At 34.9% G+C, this 13,136-nt stretch overlaps 2 protein-coding genes across 6 annotated transcripts in view; one reads left to right on the top strand and one right to left on the bottom strand.

Moving 5' to 3' along the window:
- Positions 1 to 12,224, bottom strand: part of LOC106717261 (tetratricopeptide repeat protein 39B) — a 53,855-nt gene extending 41,631 nt beyond the window's left edge. For all 5 annotated transcript variants that reach the window (XM_014511042.2, XM_045686266.1, XM_045686265.1 and 2 more), the window contains exons 1-2: positions 12,080 to 12,224; positions 1,820 to 1,879 (exon numbers count right to left, since the gene is read on the bottom strand). The gene's annotated coding sequence lies outside the window, so the exon portion shown is untranslated. The remainder of the gene's footprint in view (positions 1 to 1,819; positions 1,880 to 12,079) is intronic.
- On the top strand, positions 4,460 to 5,251 carry LOC106717028. Its single transcript, XM_014510714.2, has one exon. The coding sequence runs from the start codon at positions 4,460 to 4,462 to the stop codon at positions 5,249 to 5,251; it is 792 nt and encodes a 263-aa protein (XP_014366200.2).
- Positions 12,225 to 13,136: the final 912 nt, after the last annotated feature.

Raw genomic sequence — 13,136 nt, 5'->3', positions numbered from 1 at the left:
GTTTTTTCGCTAGCTTCACTTGACAACTTATTTAATAAATCTTTTAATTCGCTGTCTATAGATATAAATAAATCTTCAACAAAAAAGTACTCGTCATTAGTAAAATACGGCAATGTTTCCTTTTGTTCTTTTGTCGTAATTTTAACAAGTTCGTGATGTGCGTTCTTGAATGTTTCCCAGTAATCACTTGTTAATTTTAATCGGGAACCAATATATCCAGGCGTTAATCGTGACTTTGGACATTTCTTGATGTTAGATTGTGTTTTTCTTATCAAACACGCCGTGTCTTCCAATATAGCTACGATTTGCGTCGCAGACGACATCTTGATTTTCACAAAAAAACTTCGTAATCAAAGTACTTATATCTTGCAATTTGCTGATATTCGGCTCGAGTTGGGACCAAATGTTGGGGATGCAATGTGGTTCTTGAACTTTTGAATAAAATGCTTCTATGATGTGTAAGATGTATAATTTTCAATTACGTTTTTACAATGGTTGCAATAAGAAGGGAAAAAAAGTTGCGATTGCGTTACTTTTAAAATGTGCTAATGTCATCTGTCAGTTGTCGTATTATGTCATCTGTCAGTCACAAGTTTCGTTCAACATTCTTCAAAAGACCTTTTCTCGTTTAAATTGTTTTTTCTTAAAAATTATGTCAGAAAAATCTACAAGTACATGTAGTACATCAACAATAGTTATATTTTCGACCTAAAAATCGCCCGCATATTAATGTCACTTCGGACAACTTATCTAGCCCCCTTTATTTTTATTCCTTTCTAATCTTCATCACCATGACCATATTAAGCTTCCTGATGGATAATAGCCATCTGGAATAGAAAAAAAAATTTATTAATGTATGTCAGATAGTCTAAGGCGTTTTAAAGCAATTTTAGTACAACACATAACATATACAACTTACCTTAGAATAAAATAAAAATATAATATTTTCTGCTGCATCATTTTCATTTTCACTAATTTAGTGAATTTACATCACTAGGTATTTCAAATTTATTAAAAAAAAACTTTATTCCAATTACGAGACCCTAATTTCTTGAATCTAAATCTAGTGAAAACGGATTGCGTCTGTCCCATTTTTATAAAATAAAAAATAAAAAACACACACAAAATGTCCCCGCTGCATGCATCTTCAAGCATGATATTTTGTATACAAATTCAATGTAATGATAATATAGCTTGCTATGACATATAATTTTGGCCAATAGTGTAACATTCATTAAAAATTTAAAAGCATCGCGCATCCATTCTGTATACAACAACAAATATACTTCGACATAAACTTTAAATAATTAAAATTTATAATTTAATAATTATTATTTTATAAATGTTGTTGGAGACTGAAATCTCGTATTATATTCATTCTTATCAAAGTTTTTTTACATTTTAAAATTATTAATAAAACACATTTTATTTAAAATATAAAAAATGAAGGTCGCACATGAATTTAAGTGCGCTTGCCAGACTTTTTGCGTAATCAGAGAGACAAATTGAATTATATTTCAATTTGAATATTATAATAAAATAAAGGTATATTAATTTAATTTTAGAGACAGTTCGCGCTTAGCTCTTATGTAATACATATATATAAACATAATTTATGCAATAAGGAAAATTAGCCAAAGTGAAAAATAACAGCAATACTGCAACATTTGATAAAATATTGGTCACCTACAATACTGTTCAGCACATAGACAGTAATCTGTGCTTTATAATTTAAACCACAAGCTGGTTACAAAAATTTACAAGATTATAAAAAAATGGATGCGCGATACCTTATAACAACCATATGAAATAAACTTACCGATATTGGTTGCGTTACTGCTAAGTCCCAGGTACGAAAGATTGCGAAGTTTTTGGCACACTGTGAACAAAGAACTAAATATAGACGAGGATATTATAAAGATGTTGGGGTTGCGGACGTGTCATGCGAGGGGCGCATGTCCAAACTGAGCTTGTCAAGGACTTCTGTATGGCACATGCGCTATTTTATCGATCGAATGCAATGCAAATGCATAACACCGACAAATTTATCTCATCCGGTGGATAATGAAGAAAGAACAATAGCTCAGTAGCGCCCTAAGTCGAAAGATAACCACAACGTCGTTTACAGTCTTTTTTGCCATTTAATTCCTACTATTACATATTAATATTATAAACTAGCTTTTACCCGCGACTCCGTCCGCGCGGAATAAAAAATAGAAAACGGGGTAAAAATTATCCTATGTCCGTTTCCTGGTTCTAACCTACCTGCCCATCAATTTTCAGTCAAATCGATTCAGCCGTTCTTGAGTTATAAATAGTGTAACTAACACGACTTCCTTTTATATATATACTAGCTTTTACCCGCGACTCCGTCCGCGAGGAATAAAAAAAAATAGAAAACGGGGTAAAAATTATCCTATGTCCGTTTCCTGGTTCTAAGCTACCCGCCCACCAATTTTCAGTCAAATCAATTCAGCCGTTCTTCAGTTATAAATGGTGTAACTAACACAACTTTCTTTTATATATATAGATAAGATAGATGTGAATATTTAAATGGATGTTTGTTTGTTTGAAGGTATCTCCGAAACGGCTGAACGGATTTTGATGAAATTTGGTACTGATGTAGAACATAGTCTGAAAGAAAACATAAGCTACTTATTAAGTTTTAAATCTGCGTGGACGGAGTCGCGGGCGACAGCTAGTCAACTATATTTGTTTATATATGTGTATATTATGTAAATATTTATTTGTGTATATATTTTGTACAAATCTTGTAATTTAAATTCGACTTATAAACTTAAAACACTTTAGTCCCGAAGACAATGCTATTTTTTATTATATTCAGATGGCCGCCGCCTCAAAATAACTGATGACATCATTTTGTACAATCTACCGACCATGGATATCAAATGAAAAGATTTGAATATTTCTTACTAATATTATAAACGCGAATATTTGGATGTAGCGTTGTCAGGAGTCCGGATAAAGCCGGACATAGGTAGGCGTAGGGTTTTTGATTGCGTGTCCGGCCAAAATAAACGGTTTTCCGGCTTTTGTTAGACTTTTTACATTTCCCAAACGAGAGTGTACCTATTAATACTGAGATAAAATCCTAAATAATATAGGGTCTCCGACCTTTCTACCCAGATGACCGGCCAAACTGGCTGACAACCCTATTTGGGTGTATGGATAGATTTTTGTTAGAAGGTATCTCCAGAACGGCTGCATGGATCTCGCTGAAATTTGACATTGATGTAGAACATAGCATAGAAAAACACATAGGATACTAATATGTTTTTTTTTTAAATACTCGCGCGCGGAGTCGCATCCGACAGCTGGTTCCGTCTGTGCGGAATTTAAAAAAAACATTATCTTCCATCCATCCATTCATCCAAACATTCACATTTATAATATTAGTAAGAAGTAAGATTGTTAGTAATATGTCATGGTAAAAATGAGAAATTACAGCACAGATAAGAAAAAAAAAATAAGAAAGACAAATGATCGTAAAAAGCATTGGAACATAGAGCCATCTAGATTCAATTAACGGGTATCGTGTAGCTGTTTCATTTTCAAGGCCACAAATGTTACTATTTAATACGCTAAAATAAAATTTTAGTTGTTTTACCTTGTTTACCTATACACTAAGTAGCAGTGTTTGACCTAGTATTTTAGTTACCTCGACCTACAGAACTGAAACATAGGTAGTGTCATAATAAGATCGGAGTGGAGCGGCCATTGTTGGCTATTTGTATTTTTGATGGCGCCCCTAATATTGAAATTCGACGAGGTATCCGTGTGTTCAATCTTGGATGACATAGTGGCACGTTTGTGGTTTGAACACATAAGCCAGACGGACCCGTGGCAGGGAGACTAAGAGAGTAACAAAATGGTGGCTTCTGGAAGGCAAGAGATGGATTGGCACACTAACAGCCATTTTCTCATGTCAAAGTCTGACTATGATAAAATCTTTCAGGGGATAATGCATTAAAGGGAGAAGTTTAAATAATGACTGCCGCGTTCCTACTTTATCTGTGGACATTTAATTATTACCCTTTTAGTATAATATATATATCCTTTATGTATAATTATTAAAAATTCAACTGTATCAATAGTTTGCTAAACACAATTTGTTAATATCAATTAAACAGAGATGTATAATAACAGTGAAAACTGCAATAGTCACAGTTAGAACCTGTCATTTCGAGATATGTACTGATATTGCGTCGACTTTAAAATAGACAGTGAGAGTAATAGCGAACGTGTCAAAGGTATGAAGAGGACGACCTGTGCCCGCCTCGGCTCCGCTGGCGATGAGGATCACTGAGCGGCGTGAGGCGGGCGAAGGGCGGCGGGCGAAAGGCGGCGGGCGCCAGGACGTCGCGGCAGACTCGTACCGCCACTGATATAGTGGACACGAGCTACAAGTGCGTGCATTGTTGACAGTTAAATCGCTGTGATGGCTTTGGGAAATCCGTACCTCGACTTCTATGACGACTTCATGGCCCGTATGGATGATTTGGAGGATAAAATGTTAATTCCCAATCCCATTAGGAGTGAACATCGGATGCAAGTGGATGACCCGGAAGACCAGGTGGAAGAGGTGGAAGAGGTGGAAGAGGTGGAAGAGGTGGAAGAGATGGAAGAGGTGGAAGAGGTGGAAGAGGTGGAAGAGGCGGAGGCCACAGCGAGATCCGAGCTTGATGCCGAAATCAGAGACAATTTCCAAAAACTCAAACGGGAACTTAATGATTGGGAGCAAGAGGAGATGCTACGCGACCTAGAAATCGGTCGCGTGCCCGAGAGAAGGGGCGAAGATCTTGTTCAACTTCTGATGGTGATCGGTGAAAAACTTGGCGTGCCAATAAAAGAGCGCAACATTGTGTACATCATACGCTCGGGCATCCGCTGGGGACGCAACTATCAGGCGGCGGGACGTGTGCGGCGCATCACGGTGCGGCTGGCGAGCCGTAAGCTGCGCGATGCGTTGCTGCACGCGGCCCACAAGAGGCGCCAGCTAACCACTACCGACGTCGGCCTGCCGGGCCACCCGCAGCGTATCTACTTCAACGAGCGCCTCACTCAGATCAATCGCCGCCTTTACCGCTTGGCCCGCGCTGGATGCCGAAATAACGGTTGGCGCTACTTGTGGGTCAAACAGGGCCGTATCTACGTGCGCAAAGATAACGTATCAAACGTTTACGCCATCCGCAACGATGATAACATTAAACGAGCCTTTGAAGTTGAATAAATCTCCATCTTATCTCGATCCGTACATCTTTATATCTTCTACTTTAATCTACATGATCTATAAAATAGCCACAAAATCTGTGTGCGTATTATTATTAAATATTAAATGAATGTCATTACTTACTCGTATTATTAAATATGACTTGAAAGAAGTGAATGGTGGACAATCATCGACGGTGTATTGAGTGATATTAACCAAACGGTTATCACTGTGTCGATTACTGTAAACTTCTAAGTCAATAATCTTTTAGTACGTAAGATAACTGGAACTACTTTCGACTTCATATTCGCCTATTCTTCGAGCTTTCAAGATAATTTACAACTACAGTTCGTCTCACTTCAAACTTATTTACGGAAGAATTTACTATTTTGTTACTTACCTCTATGTCAATTGTCTAACAAAAAAAATACTGATACGTTTGTTTATTTATAACTACAACTTTGTGTTATATGTTTCACTACTATGTTACCTTAAAATTATATTAAAATGAGATATACGCTTGTCTGATTTTTATTACCCTAGACCTAGATAATAAAAGTAACACTACACACAAAACAAAAAAGAAGTAAAAAACTTTCTAACTGAAGATGTCAAATCTCAAAACAAAAACATGAAAAAAAAAGATAAAACAATAGAAACTAGATTCTACTTTAGTCAAAATTAACTATCATATATCAAACTATACCTATATTCTAAAAAACCATTGACAAACTACAATTTACGCTAATACTCGTATTCTGCAAAATAGTTCTGTTAAAACAATTTTTAACACAACTATATTAAATTAGCTTCCTTTATCTTACAATATCAATTCACTTTATCTCAAAATTTTCACAAAATGATTAGTCATATATAATAATAGCAAGCATGTATGAAATATGAAGTGGTTCTGTTTACTTAATTTACCGTTGGTTTCTGAGACAAATATCTCTGTATAAAACATATCATACTGATAAAGATAGGGAACCACTGCCATAGACCGTCTTTGACAAATAGATATGAATCGAAACGATCAGTTCTGATAAAACACTAGATAACAAGTCAAAGACGTTTATAAAGTATTCTTACAATCAATAAATTATATTCCATTCTCTTTAAAAACTATTAAACATCAGTGAGTCTAGTACGAATATTTGTAACTATCGTCATCGTATCGTTATCGACAAAATTTGTATTAAAATTGGTGCAGCGATTCTATCGGTCGTAAAGTACACCAAAAACTTCATATTAATTTTGACATAATTAACGATGACGATTCGTTCTTGCTAGGACCACAGTAGTATGAAATATCCTGAAGTATTATTCGTAACATGTTTTCGAACATATCGTCATTATATCGGGATAAAATTTGATTTAGAGTTTAACGTAAAGGTTATTTTTTTATTTTCTAACAATATAAACAAAATCAATGTTTTTGTGTTTGTCCTGTCCGCGTTCGTACATCACTGGACAGCTTTTGTTTTTAATAAATTAACCGGCGCTTGACCACGACCACCCGATGCTAAATGGTGATTTAACTAGGGTTACTACCCTAGTTAATACCGAAACCTGGCGAAGTATCGCCAGAGAAGGTTTCGGTCTGTTAATTTAAATAAAATAGTGATTAGATGTCCTGCTATTCTCCTGTGATAATTCTAACGGCCTTTGTAGTTTGTACAATCGCGCCGTTTAACCGAACATCATTGATTCTTTCTAAGTAACCGAAATGGAGAAGCTGTTGACAGAGCCCATGATGTTGGGCAGACATAAGTACACAGATTTCCGACAAGCAAAAAATGTAACCTCGTTATACTGGCTTCTTTGTTCTGTTGCTCCAAAATGGCGAACAGGGATAACGGGAGCCCCGGCAACAGCCACTATTGACGCAATACATGAACACCCTAACCTCCCAATACATCACCTACAAAACTTGCATTCAAATATGAACTTAAATACTATGCCCTAGGTATCCTAACTGCACTTTCTAAAGTACTCCAATATGACTCCACAACTCACACCATTATTCTTCCCCATTTACACCCAGGGACGGAGGGATATACATCGAACGTGGAATTTTCCAGAACCCCCCAAACACCCACCGAGGACGAAGCGAACAAATAATGTAGTTATACGGATTTTTCCAGAACCCCCCAAACCCCCACACAGGTCGGAGAAAACAAATAGTATATATGGAATTTTCCACAACACCCCAAACACCCACTCATTTCCCCCTGAGTAATGACGCACCTGCGCAAATCTATCAATTTGCAATCAATAAAATCGGGACGTAGCTGTGCAGAAACATTCGAATAATATTTTCATCTTTATATCAAACTTTTCGGATACTTTCAAATGAACCAAAATTTAGAATACGTGCTTGTATGACAACAGACGAGGTAAGGCCTTATTAAAAGGTACTTTCAACGTACCGGCTCTTGAAACTTTCTTCATATTATTACCAAACTACGTAAACGGCGCCTATTTAACATCTCTTAAAGAGAAATTAGTTTTTGAAGTACATACAAAGCGCAGATTCAATGTTATGGTTGCTTAGAACACAGCCTTGGCACATTTGGTAGTGACAGCCTTTCGTAGTGACAAGTTCCTTTTTCAAATACCCACAATTTTTATGAGAGTATCAACAGAGCCTTTGATTCAAATCACTCCCGAAAAAACTGTAACACATAATTGTGACTCTGTTTTATTTTAAGTTATAGATAAGTTATGTATGCAAACAAACCTTTTGATTGTTTGCATTGAGTAGGCTCCGAATATATTGAACTGATTTGAAACATTCTTTCACTGTTAGGAAGCTACACTATCTCCGGGTGATATAATCTGTACTTTTTAACAGATTTAATTCCGCGCGGACGAATTCGTGGACAACTGCTAGTAGCAAATAATAATGATGGCCATTATGTTATAATAAAACATTTAAAATAAAAACCCTAGGCGTGATGAACATTTATGTTATACGTAAGTGACACTTAAGTATTAAAGAGACTACCAGCAACGTGTGGTTTTTTCTTTTAAAATCGTGTTTCGAATTCTGAGTGTAAATTAAGTGGTATACAAAGAAGTTTTAAATTTCTTGATAATTCTAGTGATGATTATAGAACTTTCCCATTTTACTTAGAGAAAGTCATGTTGCAAGTTATCTTTACATGAAAATGTAATAAAATAAATAATATTCTTAAGTTTCATAATGTTTCGACACAAACTACGTCGTAAATCCCGCGCATGCTCAAACCACCCCGTGCTAGGTCTTAAAATAGACATGCCCTAGGGGTTGAAGGGAGATGAAATCAATAATTGCGAACTCGGCGGCCATTTTGAAACTGTTCATCTATCTACGAATAAAATATGTATACCTAGACTAACAGCCTCCCTTTGGTTTAAGTAGAATTCACATAAGTCAAATATCCACTAATCTTTCAATTTATATAAGCTTAATTAACTAAATGACTATGAGTGTGGCAGTATTGGACTCTTATAGTGGTCATAAAAAGATTCTGAGAACGGTACCTAATAAAGTGAACAGTATAAATGACTGGCAGGGTAATATACCAAGATCGAGCAGAAGACAGAGAAGTACAGATATTCCTGGTTGAGAGCACCTGTTGGCATATTCTATATTAAAATTATAAAGAAGAGAATTTTTTTGACCAATTTAAGAAGTTATTGTCACATTAGAAAGCTACATTACATACATTTGATGGTTTTTAAATATTTTGCGATCATATTCTATAAAAAAATAATAGAATTATATTACGTTCTCTTTTGTTCTAAAACTTAACATGTGTGGAACTTCGCCACTTTCCATTTCTTATAGATGTCACCGGAAAATCATGTACACCGCCAATATGTTATTCGTCTAAGCAAATCGTAAAGGCTCAATAAATTAATTGCATATCGAATTCGAATTAATTTCGTGCAATTTGTAAAAGTGACATTTAATTGGTAGTAACATCATCTGGGATTCTTTACTGGCTGCAAAGAAAATAACAGCCAATTAAATGCCTTCATAAATCTTAACATATATAAATCTCGTGTCACAATGTTTGTCCTCAATGGACTCCTAAACCACTTAACCGATTATAATAAAATTCGCACACCATGTGCAGTTCGATCCAACTTGAGAGATAGGATAGTTTAAATCTCAAATTATAGTCGCAATTTTAATTTATTGCTAATTATTTGTCTGTTATTATTTGACAGTCACAATTATCTGTTAACTCCAAATGATTCTAACAGATGTCGATACCTTTCGACTGGGTTGAGTAAGTAATCAATAGATGGCGCTGCTATGGTAAATCTACGAACCGCGCGGACGGAGTCGCGGGCGACAGCTAGTAAAGATATAAATTACTCGTATATGAATTCTTATGATAAGTTATTTTACAATTTGCCGGTAACATAGATACATTATAGACGGCATTACGGCATTACAGGTTGCCTCGGTGAAAGCGACGCGCCCATGCTTTCACTCGACTCTAAGATTGGGTCATACGTCTGCATACAGTGTACTGACCATACTTGCAAATCGACATACCTCACATCAACAAACAAACGACGCATCAACATCTTACTTACTAATATTATAAATAAAAAAACTTGAGAGGTGTCAAGGGACACCCGGATGGAACGAAGTTCATTTCGATTAATTAGTGAAGGAACCAATGTTTATTCTATGAATAAAAAACTTAAGTCTTCACAAGAAGTACATTTTATTTCTATGAATTTTCGTTATATATTGTCACGTCGTTGCCATGGTTAAGTAGCGCTCATTCGTCGTTAACATACTTACTATAGCAAAAAGTGTCGTGACAACTTTTCGTAAGAATTTTTTCCGTCTAGCCCCCTTTCACAACGCGCGATAAGGAACTTCGTTCCAATAACATTTTGGAAGTTTGTTAACACTTAACACCAGAACGACTGAAAGAATCAGGATGAAATTTAGAACTCATGTAAATTAGCCTTTAACGCTTAAGTTACTAATTCTGTCTTAATTCCATGTGAAGTGGTGGATGTTATGGTGAAAATTAAGTATTAAGTTAGTTGAGAAACTTAAACTCAAGTTGTTAGTACAGGGGGAATATTTAATTAAATATTCATTATTTCGAAAAAAAAACTTTTTAAGGGATAGAAAAAACTTTATTTCAATTCATCGTGCCTTATCCCAGTCACGTGGAGTCGGCGCACGAGGTTTTATAAAACTTAAAGATGTGGCTTCATTTTTTACGGCCTTCAGAACCCTTCAGAATAAACTTTACGAAAACTTTATTTCAATTGCCATGCTAATGTCGGAAACAAATATAAAATTCCAATGAAATAGATAAGGAACGAATCCGAGCGAAACCGCGAACAATAGTCAATAAGTATTACGATATCAGTGAACCTATATTTGTTTTGTAAAATAATATTAGCTAAATAAGTTGTGTAAAAAAGAGTTGTACTAGAAATCTTTAATGATTTAAGAGTACTAAAATAAAGAGCAGTTCGTCTATGGATTAGACAAAGATATTTTGATAGTCGAATCTCTTTGGAATGGGAACTAACTATAACTCATATTGTACGAGTACAATTTTAACACAATGCCATAGCGGGAACTATTTTCACCAATTAGGATCAATACATATTATTGTCACTGTTTTGTCATACAAAAAGGGTGACAATATCAGTAATGATAGATAAATGATGATAGATAACAAATGTCACTGCAGTGAAGTTCTACACTAAGTCAGATATCGTATCGTGTTATAATTGCATTTCCGTCTTTAGACAATGTGAACGCAATCATTTTATTATAGCTGTGTGGCGATAAATGGGATGATACATAATAACTACAACACTCAGTACCAGCGTTAGGGTAGGGCGCGATTGTGCGACCGCCCAAGGCGCTAGATAGAAAAAGGGCGCCATGACTCTCTCAATATAAATATTATAATAACTCCTAAGTCCTAACTAAATATAGTAACGTAAGTAATATGTTTGGAAAAACATTTTTGTTTTCGACGTAATATATATATATGGCATAGGGTAGGTATTCTTAGAAAAGAACTGATCATCGTGGCGATCTTAGGGAGGCTATGTATATGGGGCTATGCCCTGCAATGGGTGACGTGTGACTAAGATGATGATGTGGACGTCATCGAAAAATACTTATTTCAGATTTTCACGAATATAAATGTATGAAGTATATAATATGGTTTATACCTACGTCCTTTGAATAGGTACTCGTATTTGTTTATCTTCTATGTGTTCCTAAACCGCTGGATAGATTTTGTTGAAACTTTGTAATGTTGTTTGGAACTCAAGACTACAGTAATATTAATGATATATCTAATTACAATTAACATCAGCTAAGGAATGACGCGAGCAATTAGGACGTTGAGTTCGAACATAATAATGATGTAGTCATAAACATGATTGCCTTTACTATATTTGTTGCCTAATTAAATGTACGATGGAATTTTTATGTGCGATTATTTTACTTATTTGTTCATGAACTAGGAAAACTTAACGTTTTATTTTCACAAATGGATTTTGTGTTGTATTAATGTCTAATAAGCGCTCACTACAGTTTATTTTTTAATATGTGTGTTTTTATTTATTCAATGATAAATATTATGTATGTTAAAAATGTATTATTGTTATCTAATAAATGTTTCATTTAAATATCTTTAAAAAAAATTAATATTTGTTTCGATTTTGTTAAGAACATCTTAGTCTAGAGGTTGTATGCGCTTGCGCGTATTATGCGCGGCAGCTGATCTCAGTAAATTTTGATGTGCGCTTGCGAATGCGTAAAAATCAATTAAAATTATTGCTAGTTCATGAAATACTTACCGTACCCAAGCTTGCTACTGGCTCAGTTTCTCCGAACATAAATAGAGAGTAATAAATTAAATTATGAATAAAAGTTAATTATCACAGTTCTATAAGAAAAATCCATACGTAACACTCACACTCACACCTTAGCGCATCCGAAACATAATGCGGGTGTGCGAGAGAGATGCATAGTATTTGAAGTTATAATGAAAACAATGACGTGGGTTTCGACTGCTGTGACACTTGTTTTGACTTCTATTGTCATCCCTCTCATGTAGTTTAAAGAAAATAGAGACCACAATGTGTGTCAAGACAAGTATTACGGCAGTTGATGCCTACAGTTATGTTGACAGTTGTCATGTCAATGTTACCATGACCCTTCCACTGGTCACTGTTTCACGACTGCAATGAATTAAAACTTAAGAAAGACCATACACTACTACAGTAGTACGTACTACCTAGAAAGATAAGACAAGGTCAGAAAAGCATAATGTAGCAAGGAAGGATTACTCCATCTACAATGCTGTAAAATTAATGAATTTAGTTTTTGTCCATTATTACTCAATAAAAATGAAATCATCTTGGGAATATGTTTAAGTAATAATCGAGGTAAAAGCTATCGAAAAAAAATGTAAAATCTGCAATTATTAAACAACAACTATTTACAAAACACGCATAAAACGACAATATAGGGATCGAAAAATTAAATTAAACACACCTTTAAAAATGTTTAAAAAAAAAATTAAATCATATTATTACAGCGAAACAATTTTGTTGTATTACAGGTTGTCTTCATATATTATAGAAGTGTGGACCTGGGAAAAGAAAATCGATAAAAAATTTCAATAATTTCCAATATTTTCAGGAAAAGATTTGGGTTTTAAGAGGAATTAAGGTATTATAAGTTTGTAACTGGTAACACCGACCAGTTGTCTTGTCTATGGCGTCCAGGGCTGAATTTTCCAAAAAATTAATATTTTTTTGAAACAATAATCACCAGTAAAAATGATCGTAATGTTATACGATACTATATGCGACAACGATTTCCAAAATACGTCTACAAAAACTCTCTTTT

This window comes from Papilio machaon, chromosome Z (assembly GCF_912999745.1).
Source record: "Papilio machaon chromosome Z, ilPapMach1.1, whole genome shotgun sequence".
NCBI lineage: Eukaryota > Metazoa > Arthropoda > Insecta > Lepidoptera > Papilionidae > Papilio > Papilio machaon.
The sequence above is the reverse complement of the archived record's forward strand: the minus strand, read 5'-3'. Positions and strand labels throughout refer to the sequence as shown.